General features: G+C 46.6%; 1 protein-coding gene across 1 annotated transcript; it reads left to right on the forward strand.

Annotated features, from left to right (window-relative positions):
* Window positions 1–435: 435 nt before the first annotated feature.
* Window positions 436–21,979, forward strand: TNFRSF10C (TNF receptor superfamily member 10c). The gene is given in 9 exon segments (XM_009212704.4): window positions 436–541; window positions 1,081–1,286; window positions 9,903–9,957; window positions 9,960–10,007; window positions 17,193–17,258; window positions 17,261–17,305; window positions 18,043–18,154; window positions 19,500–19,694; window positions 20,315–21,979. Coding segments are annotated over 9 exon segments (852 nt in total). The 3' UTR covers window positions 20,334–21,979.
* Window positions 21,980–22,855: the final 876 nt, after the last annotated feature.

Below are 22,855 nucleotides of genomic sequence, written 5' to 3' on the forward strand. Positions count from 1 at the left end.
GGTTTCTGATGAACAGAAAAAATCTTGTTTCTATAGTGCTATCCTCTTCTATCCACCATGTGAGGGGTCAGGAGCCAACTGACCCCAAGGGTCTAGGAGTCGTGCCATTGACCTGAGTGCCTAGGCTCACCAGCTGGCACCCTTCAATACCACACATTGGGTCTGTCCTCACAGCGGCAGTGTGCTTAACTGGATGGGGAGGTAAGTGGCCCAAGGTCAGACAGTTGGACCTGGGTAGACACTAGACTTGGGGACAGGCTTTGGAAGACACTCCCCCGGACCTCCTCTCTCCATGGGGCCTCAGTACTAGAGCCCTCAAGGTTGGTCAGGGAGTGTCTGTGTCTCGACCATGCAAAGGGTGCCAGGCTGTGGCTAGGGATGCCCCCGGGATTCCTCTCCCTCCTACCTGCTCCTCAGCCTCTGTATGTGCCTATCATGGCCCCTGTGTCCTTCATTCTGTCCACTCATATGTTCGCTGGGCCCCTCCTTGGTGCCAGGCACCCGCTACTGAGGGGTGCCAAGCCCCTGCCAGAGAAGCTTGGTGCTGGGTCACAGCAGCAAAGGGACTGGAGGCAGTGGCATAAGTGTAGTGGTCAGTGAGGCCACTGTGGGAGGAGGGAGTGGGAGCGGAAGCTAAGAGTGGACTGAAGTGCTTAGGCCAGGAGGTAGTTCAGGGTTTAAGAAGAGGAGAGACAGGCTTCGCTGGGCCTCCAGTACCTCCTCTGAACCTCACTACCCAGACTACAGCAGGGCAGTGGGTAGCGCCTCTGCTCCTTCCCCTTTTGCTGGTCACAGCCTGGACAGGACCCAGAATCAAACCACAGGCCCAGGGTCACCGCTGCCAGTAAGAACTAGTTCCTGTCCGTCCACGCAGCCACCCCCACAACTGGGGCCTTCCTGGAGGTGCTAGGGGAGGCCATGGCCCTTTTCTGAGTGCTTGGAAGTGACTCCTGGAAGTGACAAGTGACCACGCCTTTTTCCCGCGGGTATAAAAGCAGAGGCGCACTCTGGCAGTGCAGCTGTGGGAACACTGCAGCTGTGGGAACCTCTCCAGGCACACGAACCCTGTGAACGATTTCTGATCGATTTTTGGGCATTTGACCAGAGGTGCAGGGGATGAGGAGCGCTTCCTACCGCTAGGGGACTTTGGGGGCAGAGCGCCCCGGCCGCCTGAAGGCCGGGGCAAGGTGCGACCCAGGACCCAGGACGGCGTCGGGAACCAGACCGTGGCCCGGATCCCCAAGACCCTAAAGTTCGTCGTCGTCATCGTCGCGGTCCTGCCGCCGGTGAGTCCCCGCCGCGGTCCCTGGCAGGAGAAGAGCGCACCTGGCGAGGGGTACGGGAGACAGGGGAACACGATGGGGCAGGGAGACAGGGGAACACGGAGCGGGTGCCTGGCTCTGGTCACCTGCGGCCGGGCATGTCCAGGCAGGACGAACCCGTACGAGAGTCAGGGGAAGAACTGGGTCCCCTGGCCGGGCAGGAGGGAGCAGAGAGCGCGCTCTCCCTGGCTGTCCGGTGCCCGCGAATGGAGGGAAGTTGCAGAATCGAGAGAGGGAGGGAGTCAAGGTGGAAACTATGGAGTGAACCTCCGGAAGACACAGAGCGGTTGCCTCTCTCATTAATTAATTAGTTAGTTAATAGAATTAACCCCATGTTTACATTCTTAAACGTGTTCCTTGGAGACCGGTTTAACCAACAGCCAGTGAAAAAACTTTCCAACGCTGTCTTTTACAATTTTCATTTCCTCTGCCCTGAAAGTGGAAGGAAGCAGTTAACGAACGTGCTTGCAGTTAGTATCTTGCACTGTCAGCCGTGTGTCCCCTCTGCATCCCACAGGCAGGACCGGGGGCTCGAGCTTTCCTTCAGCGGTCCTGCCGCTGGTGAGTCCTCGCCGCGGTGTAAAGTTCTCATTGTGAGTTGACTTAGACTGAGATTGGTAGTAGTGTGAGTGCAAGGACATATTATGTATAAAACGTGCAGACTTCTAGGTCTCTTTCAGATTGATTGAGGTTTTTGCTAACAGCCCTTTTTAGGATTCCTTATATTATTAAAAAAAAAATGCCAAAGCAAGATTACAGGAACTATGAGAGTTTGTATGTTGTCTTTCTACAAATTAATGCTAAATTTAGAAAAGCAGTAATATTTTGACCTCTCAAAAATTACACAACTGACTTTTAAAATAGTTTACAGTGGGTGAACTTACCTGAGACAACTAGAAGAATGGCTGTGTCAGGACAGTGGCCCTGAAGAGAGAATGTGTGGATGACCAGTGTAGACAAGGCCAGCAACATGAATTTCACAGTTTTGGGAATGTGAACTCTATATGTCCCAAAGGAGGCTTTGATCCTTCAGTCTTGCCTTAATTAAATGCATTTCAATGCACAATTGCTTTTTAAAATTTTGGAGCTAACACAAAGCACATTAAATGTTTTATGGCAGTACATTCAGATTGATCTTCTTTTAAACAAGGGTATTATATTTTACTGCATGGGTGAGCCACATTTTAATTAACTGTTGCTGCCTAGGGGCAGCTGGTTAGATCCCATCCTGACTTTGCCTTTGCTAATTCCAACAGCGTTGTACTAAATACCCTTGTATGTATCGTGTGTCTACGTATCTATGCGAACCAGCTTATTGGGCAACTCCTTACAAGTTGAATTCTACTTCTCTACTTCTCCTTCTGTGGGATAAATGACTTCAGAAGTTTCTTTAAATGTTCACAAATTTTCCTCCAAAGAAACCATTGAACCCAGCTTACGGTCACTCGTAGTCCACAGATGTGCCTGTGCCCCTACACCCTTGCTACACTTAGCTTTCATTCGTTACTAGTCTAAGATGTAAAACATGACACATCACATTGCTATGTATTTTTGTTTCTTCATGGTATTAGGAATTTTCAAGGATACAGGAGTTTTTGGTACTGGGAGTAGATGACCAGGGGATCCAGATGAGACAGTAGGGGAGGGCGGCAGGGAGGACTGAATTCACAGCTGTGCACCTGGAAAACCGTGGTCAGCTGGGGCCAGTCCCTGCCACCCACCATACCTGTGAATGGAGGTAAGGTCTCCGTCCTCAGGCTGTCAGGGTGACTTCAGATGAGCCTGGAGCTGAGCTCAGTTCCTGACACCAGGTCCTGACTCTGTCAGTGCTGGGCTGGTCCAGTCACCTGGCGTGCCAGGTCCTTCCACGCCATTCCTCTCTCTATCAAAGTAGGAATTGAGAAGTTCTGACGGCTCAGAATTCCGGACTCTCAGGATGTGAAGGACTCCTGAGATGGAAGGCTGTGAATGGCTGGGCCCTGCCTTGCTCCCCCTCTGGCTCTGTGTCTCTGGTGTGGCCCCAGCTCCTACCTGTAAAGTGAAGAGGAGATAAGAATCTTCAGCAGCCCTGTGTAAACCTCAGAGGGCTGTGTTAGCAGGTGTGGGAGGACAGATCACATCCTCAGGGCTGGTGTCAGTTACTCTGGACTGGATCCCCGAGGCACCTGTCCTCCACCCAGCAGAGGGTGCACCTGCTCCTACTTGCACCTCGGTACTGGCTCCCTGAGCTTGTGGCAGAAGCTTCTAAAGACTAGGGTGGAGCGCCATGGGGAGGGGCCATGGAAGAACAGAGGAGCCAGACCTCAAGTGAGGACAGCGATGACACTGCAGGGCCACAGCCTGGTTTAACTGTCATGCTTGTAGTTGTCCTTCTGGTAGGCGCCTGGCCTGGGTTGCAGTTTGAAGAGTGAGCAGGAAATGTCTCTATCCAGGTGGCTGCAGAGGCTACTCACCCAGCCCCTACTGAGAGGCCACAGTCCCAGTTCTGGTCCCCTGTCCTGTATCCAGGAGTGGCAGGGCAGTGAGGCTCTAGCTTCTAGGTCAGGGATGGGGACAGTGGGGACAGTGCCATGCCCCACGCCTGTGCTGTTGGGCAGCTGGTGTCCTGCTCCCAGCCAGTGACTGCACATCTTCGTCTAGTGGATTTTCCTAACAACCCGGGGAGATGAGGGTAGGTTGTTTTCCCTGTTTCACAAGTGGCAAAATGAGATTCAGGGCTAGAGTTCTCTGAGCACCTGCTTCTCTGATCTCTGTCCTGCCCTTGGCCTCTGGGAGCTCCTATGGGCCCTCAGCAGAGTCCGCAGGGCTCTTGGAGCCTGTCCTTCGGCCAAGAGCTGAGGCCACCACTGTGCTCACTTCATAGGCTTGGGGGGAAAGTGATTCATCCAGGAAGTAGACAGTGAGCTCTCTACTCTGGGAATACCAGTGCCTGGAGTCTGCTGAAGACAGGGAGGACAAACGAACCCCATGTGAATCCTGCTCCCTGGAGCCCACAGTGTGGTGGGAGAGGTGACACCAGGGATTATATAACTAATAGGAGGTAGCATGAGGAGGCCTGAGATCTCACCACCCTTCCCTCCCCCTCCTCCAGAGAGGCCGTGCTGGAGGGAGATCATGTCCTTGCCAAGCCATAGAATGTGGTATTGTTGGCCTGGAAGATGTGGTTTGATTATAGTCACCATTGAGGGTCATGGAGGGAAGCTAAGCTCTCCTTTAGACTTTTTTTTCTGGCTGGGCCAGAGAATTAAATTGACATAAGACAGGTCCACTGGAGACAAGCATACACATTTATTTAATGCAAGTTTTACCTGGCATGGAAGAACCAGTGAGAGCCAGTTAATTATTTACTGAATTAGACCAAGTAACTCGTGAAGAAGCAAGTAATTATGTGGGGAGCTAAAAAGATGATAGTGGATCCATTCTAACATGGTCTGCGCAGTACCCTCTTGGCCTCAACTTTTCATCCTTCAAATAAGGAGATTGTCGGCCGGGCGCGGTGGCTCACGCCTGTAATCCCAGCACTTTGGGAGTCCAAGGCAGGCAGATCACAAGGTCAGGAGATCAAGACCATCCTGGCTAACATGGTGAAACCCCGTCTCGACTGAAAATACAAAAAAAATTAGCAGAGTGTGGTGGTGGGCGCCTACAGTCCCAGTTACTGGGGAGGCTGAGGCAGGAGAATGGCGATAACCCAGGGGGCGAAGTTTGCAGTGAGCTGAGATCGCGCCACTCCACTCCAGCCTGGGAGACAGAGCGAGACTCCGTCTCAAAAAAAAAAAAAAAAAAAAAAAAGAAAGAAAAAAAAAGAGGAGATTGTCCTGTGTTTTCCAGGGGACTTTCATCCCCTGCTTTTAGGAAACACAAAAGAGGTCAAAGGATCTTCTTGCACCTGCTGTTTTTCAATAGCCTTTAATTCATAATAGTCACTGGACCAGGGTGGTGGGCAGGTGCGATGGCTCACACCTGTAGTCCTCCCAAGACAGGCAGATCACCTGAGCCCAGGAGTTCAAGACCAGCCAGGGCAACATAGCAAAACCCTATCTCTACAAACAAAACAAAACAAAAAAAACCCCAGAAAAACACAGAAAATTATGTCATGTGAAAGAATCCACACAGAATGCTTACCATCTGATTCCATTTCTTATTAAAATTCAATCTATTCTGACAAAAAACAGAAGAATTATTGCTGGAGACATAGGAGCAAAGCAGAAGAGAGGATTACATTGAAGAATGAAGAAATTCTGGGGTGTGGTGGACATGACATTTTCTTATCGTGGTGATAGTTTCTCAGTGTACACACACGTGTCAATCTACCAAATTACATGCTTTAAAAATGTATACTTTGTGCCCGGGTTCGGTGGCTCACGCCTGTAATCCCAGCACTTTGGGAGGCTGAGGCGGGCGGATCACGAGGTCAGGAGATCGAGACCATCCTGGCTAACACGGTGAAACCCCACCTCTACTAAAAAATACAAAAAAAATTAGCCGGGCGTGGTGGCAGGCACCTGTAGTCCCGGCTACTCGGGAGGCTGAGGCAGGAGAATGGCATGAACGTGTGAGGCGGAGCTTGCAGTGAGCCGGGATCCCGCCACTGCACTCCAGCCTGGGCCACAGAGTGAGACTCTGTCTCAAAAACAAAACAAAACAAAACAAAAAAGGCACTTTGTTTCATATCCATTATACCTCAATAAATCTATTTTTAAAAACCTTCACCAGAATATAAACACTTAAGTGTATACTGTATTCCCTATAGCACTTGCACATAGATCATGGAACTATGTTGCATAAAAAGTCAGTATCCAATTAAAATGGAATTCTAAAAAGTAATTAACATTAAAATGTGCAAGGGAAAGAGGAGCAAAAAAATTAGACTAGACAATCGTAGCTTAAATGGTAAACTTATAGGTCTATTTCAACTATATCAATTATTGCACTACCTGTAAAGCCACTGAGCGCTACAGTGCAATGGTAGAAACAGTTGGAAGGGCAGAAAAAGCAAGACTCAACTATATGTTGTCTATATGAGATGGGCCTTAAAAGGAAGACACAGATGCTGTCTGTTGAAAGTAAATAGATGGAAAAAGATACACCATGCAGAGTGTAAGGCCAAGAAAACTGCCATGGCTATCTCAGTATCAGATGAAGCTGATTTTGTTAGCGGTGGACGAGATCCGAGTTACCCTACGTTGAAGGCGGCGAATCCATAGGGGTCCACAGCACCTTCAGCTCTTCCCCACCTGAGAAGAAAGAATTGGACTGAGGGGCATGAGGCAGAAGGAGAGATGGAGGCAAGTTTCAGAGCAGGAGTGAAAGTTCATTAAAAAGCTTTAGAACAGGAAGGAAAGGAAGGAAGGGAAAGAAAAGAAGGGAAGTACTTGGAAGATGGCCAAGCAGATGACTTGAGAAACAGCGCACAGCTGGCCCGCCTGAGTCGGGGTTTTATAGGTTGGCATACTTCTGGGATCTTGCCTTCTCCCCACTCCTGAAATCTCATTGGGAAGCTGCTGATCAGTTTCAGGTGTTTTCTATGTGTTAGGAGACTGCCTTTTACTGGCATCGGCTGTAACCAGTTATTACTTTAGAGACACGGTTATCAACCACCTGATGGTCACCTAACACTGCTGGTGTCAGAAGCGGGGAGCCCTCTCCTGCCCTGCTAATACCTGTCTAGCTACCTACTGTAACAATTTTAGGACACAGAATATTATGGGAGATCAAAAGGGACCTTTGTAGTTAAAAAGGTTAACTCTTCAAGGAGTGTAATAATAATAACAAATTTGTATATGCCTAGTAATACAGCTGCAAAACACATGACGCAAAAATAGAATTAAAAAGAGATTAAATCAGCTGTTTCTCTCCACTTGGTAGCACGATCAGATGAAAACGCCAGTAAAGTGGCAAGCGACATGCACACTATGAACCACCTTGATTTAACTGACATTTAAAGAGCAGGATGGAACATCCACTGAACACTCATTCCTTTCTATGATCATGATACTTTCACCAAGATAGACCAGGTTCTGGGCTATAAAACACATGATATGATCTCTAAACTTAATGAAACTAAACTGGAAATCAGTAACAATATTCATAGAGAATTCTAAAATTTTGAAATTGAAAAACACACTTCTAAAAATCTGTGGTTCAGAGAAGAAATCAAAAGGGAAGGTAAGATATTTATTTCAGAGTAAATAATAATGACAATATAACACATCAAAACTGGTAGGAAATGGCTAACAGTGCTCGGGGTGAAATATACAGCTTTCAATGTTTCTATTAAAAAATTGGGGGCTGGGGAAGTGAGTTACAGAGGAAGGGCATGCAGTTCCTTTGTGGAGTGATAAAAATATTCTAAAATTGATTATAGTGATGATTGCATAGCTATGAGTATATTAAAAACTATTGAAATATAGACTTTAAATGGGTGAATTATATGAATCATCATAATTATTAACTATGGAAATTGTGTCTCACTAAAGCTGTCAAAAAAAGAAAAAACATGAAAATTATGGCCTGAGGAGCTACGTTAATCAATCACAAAATATAAGTGTAAATTTAAACCAAACAAAGTAACAGGAAGGAACATAAATCAAGGAAATAGAATACAAACCACAAAAAGAATTGAGCAAACGAACTGTGTGTGGTGGCTTACGCCTGTAATCCCAGTACTTTGGGAGGCCCAGGCAGGCAGAACACTTGAGCTCAGGAGTTAGACCACTCTGGGCAACAAGGCGAAACCCTAGCTCTACAAAATATGCAAAAATTAGATAGGCATTGTGGCACACGCCTGTCTCTGGGGACTGAGGTGGCAGGACCACTGGAGCCCGGGAGGCAGAGGAGGCAAAGGTTGAAGTGAACCAAGATTACACCACTGCACTCCAACATGGAGGTCAGAGGGAGACCCTGTCTCCAAATAAATAAATAAATAAATAAATAAATAAATAAATAAATAGACAAAATGAAAAGTTGGTCTTCTGAAAGGATTTTAAAAAACACTCATAAACCCCTCATTAGATGAGAGGGAGTAAGAGTGTGAGAGCAGAGAAAGGAGACGCAGACATTGCCTGAACCTAGAGGGACTCCAGCCTGGGAAGGAAGGATTTGGGAAACATGGGTTAGCTTCACTGTCACCAACTACGGGACAGGCTTTGATGTGGAAGAAGGCTACGTTTTGTCTTGTTTAGATGGAGGCAGTTGAATTGAGCCCAACATAAACAGCTTTCATTGTAATCATTTTGGTTTTGCTTAAATTAATTTCTTACTTTTAAACACTCACAACTTAAAGCAAAGTTACAAAAACTGTACAATAAAAACATTTAAAAAAATAGCTGTTGATGTGATAAAAGCTGTTATTGAATTATTTAGTGTGTACTTTCTACAAACAAGGAAATTAACATCAACACATTACCACTATCTAATACCTAGACTCTATTCCGATTTCTCCAGTTGTCTTCCAGTTGTCATTTATAACATAGAGATCACGGCCAGAATCCCTGAATTGCTGTTTCATCTTTTTTTGTCACTCTTTGATATTTAGTGGGAACAGCTTGTCAAGGTCCTTTGTAAAGCAGTAATTAATTACTTCATGTTTGATGCTATATCCTGACTTTCTGTAAGGTTATATATATTATAACCCTCATTTGTAAAACTGAGTATGTTTATGTGTGTGTCTGTGTGTATTTGTGTGCGTGTGAAGGAGAGAGACAGAATTCACCTATTGGTCAATTGAACACTTGGTGAAACTAAATATATTAAATGCTATTTCTGCATGAAGGGCTCGTATGTGTTTTTTAAAAATTCTTATAAAATCTTTTCTTTCCAGCCACAGTGGTGTGTGCCTGTTATCCACATTTCTTGGGAGACTGAAGCAGGAGGATCACTTCAGGCCAGGATTTCGAGCCTATAGTAAGATATGATCACACCTGTGAATAGCCACTGCATTCCAGCCTGGGCAACATAGCAAGACTCTGTATCAAAAAAAAAAAATAACTCTTTTTGCTCACGTTTTCTGGGATAAATGTATTTTATGTTTTAATATGAGAAAAGGATACAGAGGTGTTTTCCTTTGTCTTTTCATTTTGGTTTTTTTTTTTTTTTTTGAGACGGAATCTCGCTCTGTCACCAGGCTGGAGTGCAATGGTATGATCTCGGCTCACTGCAACCTCTGCCTCTCAGGGTCAAGCTATTCTTCTGCCTCAGCCTCCCGAATACCTAGAATTACAGGTGTGCACCACCATGCCCAGCTAATTTTTGTATTTTTAGTAGAGACAGGGTTTCACCGTGTTGGCCAGGATGGTCTCAATCTCTTGACCTCATGATCCACTCACCTTGGCCTCCCAAATTGCTGGGATTACAGGCGTGAGCCATCACACCTGCCCATTTTTTTTTTTTTAATAGAAAATAGCTGGCCCTAACAGGCCAAGGGATAAACATGGATATGAAAGAATGAAAGTTTGGAGCTGGAAAAAATGTTCAAGCGCTGATGGATTTTGTCACTTGGGGTGAAGGGAATGTGAGATGGAGCCTGGGAGGGATGAGGTCTGGAAGCCACTCACGCCCATCTCTCCTTTGTCTCCACAGGTCCTAGCTTACTCTGCCACCACTGCCCGGCAGGAGGAAGTTTCCCAGCAGACAGTGGCCCACAGCAACAGTGGCACAGCTTCCAAGAGGAGAAGTGTCCAGCAGGTGCACTCTTATTTTTAAAAATCAGTTTATTTTTAATTGACAGATAAACATTGTATATATTTATGATGTACATCATGAGGTTTTGAAATATGCATGCGTTGTGGAATGGCTAAATGAAGCTAATTCACATACTTATCATGTATTCGTGGTAAGAACACTTAAAAATCTTCTCAGCAATTTTCAGCTGTATGGATACAGAGCCCTGGCATAAGCCCTCTTTGCCCTTTTTATGTGGGGGTTCTGTAGCCTTCCTTATCTATGGGTTCTACATCCATGGTTGCAACAAACCACGTATCAAAAATATGCGGAAAAAATAAAAATGATAATATGTCAATAAAAGTAGATAAAAGCAATGCAATATAGCACTTATTTACATATCATGTCTATTGCATTAGGTAGTACAAGTATTCTAGAGAAGATTTAAAGCATATATGCCTGGGTTTTATGCAATACTATCCCAATTTATATCAAGGACTTGAGTATGTGCCGAGTTTGTTCCATGGAATATATTCCCTGTGGATAGAAGGAAGGACTGTACAACACATTGTTTTAATAACTGTAGTCACCATGTTCCACAATACATCTCTTGAATTTATTCTCCCTAACTGAAATTTTGTATCCTTTGACTAACATCTCCCCAATCCACCATCCAACTCAAGCCCTGATAATCACCATTCGACTCTCCACCTCTATGAGATCAACTTTTTCTGATTCCACATATGTGAGATCATGAAGTGTTTGTCTTTCTGTGCCTGGCTTATTTCACTTAGCATAGTACCCTCCAGGTTCATCCATGCTGTCACAAATGACAGAATTTCCTTCTTTTTAAAGGCTAAATAATATTCCATTGTGTCTGTGTGTCACATTTTCTTTAACTTTTCATCCATCCATGGACACGTAGGTTGATTCCATGTCTTGACCATTGTAAATGCTCCACTGCATGTGGGAGGGAAGGTATCTCTTCAACATACTGTTGTCATTTCCTTTGGATGTATGCCCAATAGGGGGATTGCTAGATTATATAGTTGTTCTATTTTTTGTTTTCTGAGGAACCTCCATACTGCTTTCCATAATGGCTGTACTAATTTCCATTCCCACCAACAGTGTACCAGCATTCCTTTTTCTCCCTATCATCATCAACACTTGTTATCTTTTGTCTTTTTGGTAATAGCCATTCTTATAGGTGTGAAGTGATATTTGATTGTGGTTTTAATTTGCACTTCCCTGATGGTTAGTGATGCTGAGCATTTTTTTCATATACTTGTTGGCCACTTCTGTGTCTCCTTTTGAGAAGTGTCTATTCAGGTCCCATGCCCATGTATCCATTTTACTTGGATTATTTGATTGTATGCTATTGAGATGTTTGAGTTCCTGTGTATTTTTGATTTTAACCAAAATCTTGGATCTTTTGGATATTGACCTTCATTCTGTAGGTTGTCTCTTCACTCTGTTCATTGTTTCCTTTGTCATGCAGAACCTTTTTAGTCTAATGTAACCTCATTTGTCTGTTTTTCCTTTTGTTGCCTGTGCTTTTGGGGTCATAGTCAAGAAATCATTGCCTGGACCAACATCATGAAAAATTTCCTCTATGTTTTCTTGTGGGTTTTACCATTCTAGGTCTTATGTTTTAATCTTTAGTCCATTTTGAATTAATTTTTACATATAATGTGACATAAAGGTCTTATATCATTCTTCTGCATGTCAATATCTACTTTTCTCAACACCATTTATTGAAGAGACTGTCCTTTCCCCATTTTGTGTTCTTGGTATCTTTCTCACAATCAATCAACTGTAAATGCATTGATTTATACCTGGGTTCACTATTTTGTTCCATCAGTTTATTTATCATTGTTATGCCATTACCATTCAGTTTTGATTACTATACTTTTGTAATATATTTTAAAATCAGGTCATATGATGCCTCCATCTTTGTTCTTTTGTTTGTTTTGCTTAAGATCACTTTGGCTATTTGAAGTCTTTTTTAGTTCCATACACATTTTAGAATTGTTTTCTCTATTTTGGCGAAAAATGTCATTGGAATTTTAGTAGGCATTGCATTGAATCTATAGATCACTTTGGGTAGTATGGACGATTAAACAATATTGAGTTTTCTAATCCATGAATGTGTACTGTCTCTCCGTTTATTTTTGTTACTTTCCATTTCTTCATCAATGTTTTACAGTTTTCAGATCTTTCACCACTGTCATAAATTTATTTAAAAGAGTTGCTGCCTTGACATCCATTTGTAGGTCTGATATAAGTTGTTTAAAACCCAATCATACCACAGCATCGTTTGCCCAGTTAGCAATTCCTTTCCCTGTTCAAATGTTTTTGATATAGCACATTTGTTCTTCATCTCCCTGACCCCAAACCCAATACATCCCACAGCAGCTCACTACAATGAAACCTAGTGGTTCGGCAGGGCATGGTGGCTCATGCCTGTAATGCCAGCACTTCGGGAGGCCAAGGCAGGAGGATCACCTGAAGTCGGGAGTTTGAGACCAGCCTGACTAACATGGAGAAACCCCGTATGTACTAAAAAAAAAAAAAAAAAATTAGCGGAGCATGGTGGTGGATGCCTGTAATCCCACCTACTTGGGAGACTGAGGCAGAAGAATCACTTGAATCTGGGAGGCAGAGGTTGTGGTGAGCCAAGATCGCGCCATTGCACTCCAGCCTAGGCAACAAGAACAAAACTCTGTCTCAAAAAAAAAAAAAAAAAAAAGAAAGAAAGAAAAGAAACTTAACGGTTCACACCAGAGCTGTGTAAATAAGCATAAAGAAGTTTCTTGTGAACATCTTGGGAAATCTCCTGGATCTCCATCAGGGCAAGGCTAGATTTTATAGCCACTCTACAGAGAGAAATGTCAAGACCAAATCAGAAGAAAATGCAGCTACCTCCTTGACTAAATTTATTCCTAAGTTATTTATTTATTTATTTGTAGCTATTGTAAGTGGGATTTTTCAGATAGTTTCTCTCTCTCTCTCTCTCTCTCTCTTTCTTTCTTTCTTTTTTTTTTGAGACTGAGTTTCACTCTTGCTGCCCAGACTGGAGTGCAATGGCACAATCTTGGCTCATTGCAACCTCTGCCTCTTGGGTTCAAGAGACTCTCCTGCCTCAGCCTCCCAAGTAGCTGGGATTACAGGCACCCGCCACTACACCCAGTTAATTTTTGTATTTTTAGTAGAAACAGGGTTTCACCATGTTAGCCAGGCTGGTCTCTAACTCCTGACCTCAGGTGATCCACCCACCCTGGTCTCCCAAAGTACTGGGATTACAGGCGTGAGCCACTGCTTCCAGCCCAGATAGTTTCTTTTTAGTGTATAGAAACACTTCTGAATTTGTTAGTTTATTTCATGTCCAACTTTATTTTACACTGATAACCACTTATCTTTGCTCTTATAAAAAACTCGACACTTTTCCTCCCCCTGCCTTATTTTGTTTTTGACATCATTATTTATATCTTTTTTTTTGGCAACTCTAGCTCTGTCGCCCAGGCTGGAGTGCACTGGCATGATATTGGCTCACTGCAACCTCTGCCTACTGGGTTTAAGTGATTCTCCTGCCTCAGCCTCCTGAGTATCTGGGATTACAGGCGCCTGCCACCATGCCCAGCTAATTTTTGTATTTTTAGTAGAGTCGGGATTTCACCATGTTAGCCAGACTGGTCTTGAACTCCTGACCTCAGAAGATCCACCTGCCTTGGCCTCCCAAAGTGCTGGGATTACAGGCGTGAGCCATTGAACCAGCCCTATTTACATCTTTTTATGTTGTGTACTCCTTAACAAATGGCATTAACTATCACTCAAAACAAAATTTTTGTCTTTTGACATATATACTGATGCAAGTGATTTATACACTACCATGATTGTATTAGAATATTCTGAACTTGGCCGGGCGCGGTGGCTCACGCCTGTAATCCCAGCACTTTGGGAGGCCGAGACGGGCGGATCACGAGGTCAAGAGATCGAGACCATCCTGGCTAACACGGTGAAACCCCGTCTCTACTAAAAATATTTAAAAAATTAGCCAGGTGTGGTGGCGGGCGCCTGTAGTCCCAGCTCCTCGGGAGGCTGAGGCAGGAGGATGGCGTGAACTCGGCAGGCGGAGCTTGCAGTGAGCCGAGATCAAGCCACTGCACTCCAGCCTGGGCGACAGAGCGAGACTCCATCTCAAAAACAACAACAACAACAGCAACAACAACAACAACAAAAAGAATATTCTGAACTTGACTGTGTACCTACTTTAACCACCTAATTTTATATTTTTACATGGTTTTATGTGTCTTGTTAATGTTCTGTTCTTTCAGATTGAATAACTTTTTCTTTTTTTTAGCATTTCTTGTAAGGCAAGTGTAGTGGTGATGAGCTCCCACAGGTTTTGTTTCTCTGTGAAAGTCTTTATTGCTCCTTTGTTTCTAAAGGACGGATTTGTTGGGTATGGTATTGTTGGTTGGCAGTGTTTTTTTTTTTTCCTTTCTATACTGTGTATGATTCCACTCTCTCTTGGACTGCAGGTTTCTGGTGAGAAGCCTTCTGATAGTTTTATAAGTGTTCCCTTATATGTGATGAGTTGCTTTTACTGCTTTCAAAATTCTCTTTGCCTTTCACTTTTGGGAATATGTTTGTGATGTGTCTTGGTGAAGATCTCTTCATATTTAATCCGTTTGGGGTTCTTTGGGCTTCATGAATCTGGAAGTCTATTCCCATCCAGATTTGGTACATTTTCTTTCATTATTTCTGTAATTATACTTTTTTTTTTTAGACAGAGTCTCGCTCTCCCAGGCTGGAGTGCAGTCGTGCAATCTCGGCTTACTGTAAGCTCTGCCTCCCGGGTTCATGCCATTTTCCTGCCTCAGCCTCCCTAGTAGCTGGGACTACAGGTGCTCACCACCATGCCTGGCTGATTTTTTTTTTATTTCTTAGTAGAGACGGGATTTCACCATGTTAGCCAGGGTGGTCTTGATCTCCTGACCTCGTGATCCACCCGCCTCGGCCTCCCAAAGTGCTGGGATTATAGGCGTGAGCCACCATGCCCAGCCTGTAATTATACTTTCTGCACCTTTCTCTTTCTCTGATGCTCCTTGGACCATGATCATACCTATATTGTTTTGCTTCATGGTAACCCATCAGTACTGTTGGTTTTCTTCTCTCTTTTTCATTCTTTTTTTCTTTTTGTTCCTGTGATTTGGAGATTTCAAATGATCTGTCTTCAAGCTCACTGATTCTTTCTTCTGCTTAATCAACTCTGCTGTTGAAGCTCTCTATTGGATTTTTTATTTCATATATTGTGTTGTTCAATTCCAGAATTTCTGTTTGGTCCTTTATTATGGTGTCTGTATGTTTATTAAACTTCTCATTTTGTTAATGTATTGTCTTTCTGACTTCACTTACTTGTCTATCTGTATTTTTTTTGTAGCTGACTAAGCTTCTTTAAAATTAGTATTTTCAGTTCTTTGTCAGGCTGTTGTAAATCTCCATTTGTTTAGAGTGGACTACTTGTGTTTTATTTTGTTGCTTTGGTGCTATCATGTTTCCCTGATTGCTCATGAGCCTGTGGCAATGTGCTGGAATGTGCGCTTTAAAGAAGCAGGGACTTATTCCAATATTTACAGACTGGCTTTGTCAGGGAACACCCTTCACCAGTCAGCCTGTACACAGATTTTGGTCAGGCCATGTGGTGTGGTTCAAAGGTGGTCTTGTTGCTGGTGTCCTCAGGCAAGCCGGTTTGGTATCCAGGCATGTGTGGGTAGGCCGAGAGCCTATATCCAGAAAGGTGCCCTGAAGCCTCAGTCCATGGGTCCTAAACTGGCACTGGCATGGGTCTCGAGTTTGGGTCTGCAGATGTCAGCCAGGTGATGGCATGGGCCTCATCCCTAGGTCCACAGGGAAGGGCCTGGATCCTGAGTTCATGGGGACTTACCTGGCACTGGGGCAGACCTGGAAGCTGAGTCTGTGGGGGTAGGCCAGGATTCTGGGTCTGTAGTCTAGTCTTGAGGACCCCATTGAAGACTGACCTCTCATCCTTATCATATTCTTGTCTCTATGTGCTTCTAGATTTCTGTTTCCTGCACTTTCTGGCTCTTTTTCCACAGGGATGCATTGGATGATTTCTGTCAGTCAGGCACCATGCTAACGGGGGTTAAGAGGCCCTGCCCTCATGGAGCTTTCTTTCCAGGATGGTATCAAGACATACAAATAGGCTGGGTGCAGTGGCTCACACTGGTAATCCTAGCACTTTGGGAGGCCAAAGCAGGCAGATCACGAGGTCAGGAGATCAAGACTATCCTGGCCAATGTGGTGAAACCCTGTCTCTACTAAAAATATAAAAATTAGCTGTGCATGGTGGTGCGTGCCTGTAATCCCAGCTACTTGGGAGGCTGAGGCAGGAAAATCACTTGAACTAGGGAGTTGGAGGTTGCAGTGAACCGAGATGGTGCCACTGCACTCCAGCTGGGTGACAGAGCAAGACTCTGTCTAAAAAAAAAAAAAGAAAAGAAAATACACACAAATACACATAACAGTCAGGATGTCCTGATGGGAACCAGGAAGAATAGTTAAGTGATAGGTGAAACAGACAAGGTTGGTGGGGCCTCTCAGGGATGGTGATTTGGGCTGATATTTCAAGTTGGACAGGGCCAGTCTTGCAGAGAGCCAGGAAGAGTGCTCTTGAGAAGGCCCTGCAGGAATGAGAGCCCCAGGTTTCAGGGGCTTGGGGAGACTAACAGGGAGAAGACAGGGAGCCACTGTGGTGAGTGGACAGCAAACAGATCAGGTGGACCAGCATGGGCAGATCACATGTACAGGAGGTTGGATGTTATTTTGTCAGTGAGGGCGTAAAAATAAAATATATCAGTGATGTGTATTGATTACATGTTGAAATGTAGTATTTTAGATATTTTAAGTTAAAATTATATTGTTAAAATTAATTTGGCCTCATCCTTTTTATGATTTTAATACGGCTGTCATAGAATTTGAATGTTGCGTGTGGTTTGTATTATATTTCTGTCAGCAGTGCCCATCAAAGGTATGTAATAGATGCTGAATTCATGACAAGACCAAGCCTGGAAGAGTGGATTTCTCTGTCTGGATTCCACTAAGAGTGAAAAGAGAAGTTTTTCAGCCACTGTCAGCCTCTGGGAATTCTGTGGCAACTCATTCATTGGCTTTTCTCTCCCTTCCCAGGATCTCATAGATGAGAACATACTGGAGACTGTAACCCGTGCACAGAGGGTATGGATTACACCAACACTTCAACAATTTGTTTTCTTGCCTCCCATGTACAGTTTGTAAATCAGGTACAGACTGTGTGCACCTCTTGTCCAGAGGTGGAGTGTGGGACAATGAGGTGGGAGTTGTAGCCGATGTGAGTCAGGGAACCAAGTTCCAGCCCAGCTTGGTCTTCATCACCCTGTTTCATGATTATATATTTGACAGATTAAAAAAAATAGAAAGAAATCTTTTCTGTAATGCATGCCACCTGGCTGGGAAATCTTCTAAACTGTCAGCTGCAAGAGGGTAGGGGGATCATTAAAGCACAGAGAAGGCCTGGTGCAGTGGACAGGGTTGGGTTTCAGCAGTGGGACGGGTCTGCTCCAGGGTCAGGCTCTCTCCCCCAGGCTCTGTGCTTCTGGCAGGTGCTGGACCTCTCTCAGCCTTCAGGTTCTCAGGCCCCTTCCTCCTCCCCAGCAGGCCCAGGCTTTAGGGAAGTCCCCTAAGGGCTCCTCTCCTTGCAGAGTCTCTCAGGTGATGCCCTTGCACCTCCTTTGCTATTGACCATGCCATCTAAACAATGCTTTTCCCCTAATCTGATGTAATAAATCATGAATCATGCTGCCTTTTATGACTCCTCTGAGTATTGGTGACAGCTGAAGGGTGGGTGTCCTGTATGAGCCCTGGGTGTGCAGGTGCAGAAACTGGCCCTCAGAACTCCTCGGTGAACTTGGCTGAGCTGAGTGGAAGGGGGTGGGTGATAAGGAAGGTTGAGGGATACATCAGGGAAACACATTCCCAAAACCTTATGCTCTGTTGTCAGGTCAAACAAATACAAGTTCCTGCACCATGACCGAAGACCCAGTGTGTCAGTGTGAGGAAGGCACCTTCTGGGATAGGAACTCCCCTGAGATGTGCCGGAAGTACAGCATAGGGTGAGACAGCAGCCACGGGCTCCCGGCAGCTTTCAGGAACCCAAGAAGACCTGAGTCACCGGGTACCCCTATTTCTCTGCTGACCCCATGGAGCCTCCAGACCCATGGGGTGTCCCTGAGCCTGTGGGGTCTCTTGGGTCTGCAGTGGCCCCTCCTGGTCCATCTGCCTGTCCCCACCCCTGCCCCCTGCAGCAGCCCCTTCCCACCCCTCCCCAGCATGAGTCCCCTTGGCCAGACCGACTTGTTCACTGGGCACAAGAGGCAACTTTCTAGATCCCTTGACCCTTTTCATCAAACCTAGGAAATGCAATTTCCTTTTGAAATGAGAAGAAAGCTGGGCGCGGTGGCTCACATCTGTAATCCCAGCACTTTGGGAGGCAGAGGAGAGCGGATCACTTGAGGTCAGGAGATCGAGACCAGCCTGGCCAACATGGTGAATCCCCGTCTCTACTAAAAATACAAAAATTAGCCGGGCTGGTGGTGGTCACCTGTAGTCCCAGCTACTCGGGAGGCTGAGGCAAGAGAATTGCTTTAACCCAGGAAGTGGAGCTTACAGTGAGCCGAGATCGCGCCACTGCACTCCAGCCTGGGTGACAGAGCGAGACTCCGTCTCAAAACAAACAAACAAAAAAAGAAATGAGAAGAAAACACTTGAATCCAGTCTGGGTTGTATTTGTTGCTATACCAAACTGTTTTTAAAAATGTTATTTTTAATACTTTTTATGCAGGCAGGACCCATAAAGACAAAAGTGGCCACGACCGACAAAAGTCATAAGAAGGCTGTGGGTGGAGCTCCTTCAAGTTCCCATGAAGGCCTGAGCCAATCCAGCTGGCCTCACCCCTGGCCCCAATCCCTTAATAAGTCCTGTCTTTTCCCTATTTGGGCTTTAAGGGGCAAGAGTAATTTGTCCTTCTCTGGCCCTCTAATGGGCCACTTGCTGTGATTGGGAGGAACCAGCAGACAAGTGGGGGTGAGAGCTCACTTGTACTGTGGGTTGACTGGAGGACAGGGCTCAGCTTGTGGCCACAAGGACTTGTGACCTTCTCCTGGCATGTGGCTCCTCCTAATGCAGGCCTCCTCTGCAGCCCAGGGAAGCTCAGCGTGTGTCCAACACAGAAGGCTCCTGTGACCCCAGAGCAGGGAGGCTGAGGGGCTGAAATGCGCATGCTCAGACTCTTCCCCAGCCTCAACAAGGGAGCTTGGGGGACCCCCTTCAGACACAAGGAGGCTATCCTTCCCATGACGCCTTCTCAGGGACATTGGAGAGGGAGGGTGGCTCCCCTTTCATCCCACCTGGCCAGCTTTCCCTCAAGAGTCCTCACCTCCCTCTCTGTGTGTACCCAGGTGCCCTAGTGCGGAAGTCCAGGTCAGTGATTGTACGTCCTGGAGTGATAGCCAGTGTGTTGAAGAATTTGGCACCATTGCCACTGTGGAAACCTCAGCTGCTGAAGAGACAACGACCGCCGGGACTCCTGCCTCTGCTAGTTACCTCTTATGCACCATCGTAGGGATTGTAGTTCTAATTGTGTTTCTGATTGTGTAAGTTTGCACTTTGGAAGAAATTCCTTCCTTACCTGAAGGAAGGTGGTGACTGAGGGCAGGGGCGCTGGACATTCTCTGCCCTGCCTCCTTCTGCTCTGTTCCCACAGACAGAAATGCTCACCCCTGCCCCAAGTCCTGGTGTCTCCAGCCTGGCTCTATTTCCCTCCTTGTGATCGCCCCATCCCCACATCCGGTGCACCCCCCTGGACCCTGGTCTCATCAGTTCCTATCCTGGAGCTGGGGGTCCCCACATCTCCCAGCCAAGTCTGGGAGATGGCAGGGCCAGTTCTTCCCATCTTCAGGCCCAGCCAGGCGTGGGGCAGTCAGCTCCTCAACTGGGTGACAAGGGTGAGGATGAGAAGTGGTCACGGGATTTATTCAGCCTTGGTCAGAGCACAACACAGAGATTTTCCACGTGTTGGTTTTACTCTAGTTCCCCTTCTCATCCCCCTTCCTCAGTGTGTCCCTGAATTGGAAGGCCCCCCTCTTGTCCCCAGCCCCAGGGCTCCTTGTCCAGTGTCCCTGCCCCCAGCCCACCCCTGCGCCCCACTGTCCTCTGGGAGAGAGGTGCTGCATGGGCCCCTCCCCGCCTGCTAAGGAGACTCCTCCTTTTCCAGGTGGTTGAAGAGGCCCTGAACGTGTGGACAGAATGACTTGGTTTCTCCAGAAACTGGAAGCCTCATGGGCTGAGGAACTGCCTCCCACCCACAGCAGAACCCGGTGGACATAATCCTTTCTCCTCATGGTTGCCCTGACTCTCTGAAGTGGCTTGGGACTCTGGGCTGACTGTGGGGGACACATGGCCATCTTGAGCATCACACAGACTGGCGGGCCCTGCTGCAACCCTGTCCTTCCTGCAGTCCTGGTGACAACCTCACTCCACCGCCTGCACCCTGAGGATGGGATGTCCGCCTGAGCACAGCATCGGGGGCCTGGCCCCAGCAGCAGGTCCTGGATGTGCTGAGACTGGGCTGCCTGGGGTGACCTCATTGGGAGGAGGTGGGGATGGCAGGTCCAGCTGCATACTGGGGACCCTGCAGCAAGCCCTGGATGTGGACTCCTGAGTCAGTTCTTTGCCTTCCTGAGGCCTTTTTCCGGCACTCACGTCCCCCACCAAGGCCTGGGGTGAGAACAATGCCCACAAGGAGACCCTGAGTAACAGGGACTCGCAGCCCATCCAAGTCTCTGAGCAGGAAATTGAAGGAATCATGACATTTTACAGAGGAGGAGACTGCAGCTCAGAGTGGGGGAAGCGTGTGCACCAGGCCACAGGCAAGTCTGTCCAGAGCACTAGTAGGAATGAGGGACACTAGGAATGACCACTTTAAGAAGTTAGATGAGAAGAATTTCAAAGTTAAGTCATTGGAGTTTGTTGGTAATATATTTGTATGGCTTAGGTCATGTTAAGTGCATCACACGCTCGCCCCCATGTCTGCTGTTGGCCTCAGCACTGGGTGGAGGGAGCGGGGAATAGTCCTGGTGAAGAGGAGAGGGGAGCAGCACCGGCTGGGGTAGGTCCTCTGCCGCTACCTCCTCCTGCTGTGGTTTCTCAGGGCTTAGGCGGCCCCTCACACCTGGCTTGTCTGTGGGGAGAAGATCTTTGTTCTCTGGCTGCTTTTCAGACTTTCTCCTTAACAGTGGTTTCGGCAATTCGATTGTGGTAAAAAGGAGCTGCAGAAGCCATGGCTCTAGCATTTTTGCCCTCCCCTTCTGTATAATAGCAGCCATGTTTCGGCCTCTGCAGGGCTAAGGTCCTCCGAGCAGCTGCTTCTCCACATCTCTGCCCTGCGCTTGGCCTCTGGGAGCTCCTGGTGTTCCTTAGCAGAGTCCACAGGGCTCTTTGGGGTCCCATCCCTGTGCTGGAGCCTGGAGCCTGTGACCTGAGGTGGTGAACTGAGGCCACCACTGGGCTCACCTCATGGGCTTGGAGGAAAAGTCATTCACCCAGGAAGTAGATGATGAGCCCTTTACTCTGAGAATGTCTGCGCCTGGTGCCGGTGGGAGGACAAACGAGCCCTGCCTGTGTCAATCCTGCTCCCTGAAGCCCAGAGTCTGGTGCAGGAGGTGTCACCAGGGACCTAAATGGCGATCAGGAAGCATGGGGGCCACCTCCCCCACCCCCCACCTCCAGAGAGGCTGTGCCGGCTCCAGGGACGCCATCCCTCCCTACTTGGCTCTGGCAGAGGGAGGCTGTGCGGTTGCAAGGCCTCAGCTCATGGTATTGTTGGCGTGGAGGATGTGGTTTCATTAAAATCAACATTGAGAGTAATGATTGTACTAACAACAGCATGTGCTGTGCGAAGCTCTGTTCTCAGCACTTTATATACATATGAACATACTTAATCCTCATACAACCAGACTGTACTGGAACCCTCATTGTCCTTGTTTTAGACGAGCAGCATGAGACGCAGAACATTCATTCAGTGGAGTGGGACTGGATAGAGATGAGCTGACTCTCGGGGCCAGCAGCAGGATTGGGTCACTGTTCTGCTGACTCTTCCTAGTGGGAGTATTTTGTGTGTGCTTGTTCATGAGGGTCTGCATTCACTTAGCTGGGTCAAATGGGGATCCCTGAGAAGTCATTTAAGGTCACCTCTTATTTCAGGAATGAGACATATTTAGGTAAGAAATGGCTTACCCTGGACCATGAGGCTGGCCCAAGACTACAAGACGGATGGCTTGCTTCTTAATCCAGGGTTCTTTTTATACCAAAAGAACAAAGAAAGAAAAAAGCCACCAAAGACTCAAAAGAAGCAGATTTCCCACCACAGCACAACAAACTTGCCTCTAAAACAGCCTAACACAACACCGGTCCAGGAGGAACAAAGCAAGGAAATCCCCTGGTGAATGACTCATCTCAGGAAGAGGCAGGGTCAGGAGAATCTATGGAGAAGACCTGGAACAAGACCTCTCTCTCCTGCTCTCTTACACACACACACACACACACACACACCCTCACACCCCCATGAGCCCAAATCTGTGAACTGAGAACCTCACTTCTCTGACCTCACCTTCCATCTCTCTCAATCAGAGACACCCACAAACCTCAGAGCTGCGTCCCAGCATCGCTTGTTTTGACTCCCTCCTCTACTGCCTTGACTTCCTTTCTGCCTGGGAACCTGTCTGTGTGGACTTTTCCCTCTATGTCTACCGGTGTC

This window comes from Papio anubis, chromosome 8, assembly GCF_008728515.1.
Source record: "Papio anubis isolate 15944 chromosome 8, Panubis1.0, whole genome shotgun sequence".
NCBI lineage: Eukaryota > Metazoa > Chordata > Mammalia > Primates > Cercopithecidae > Papio > Papio anubis.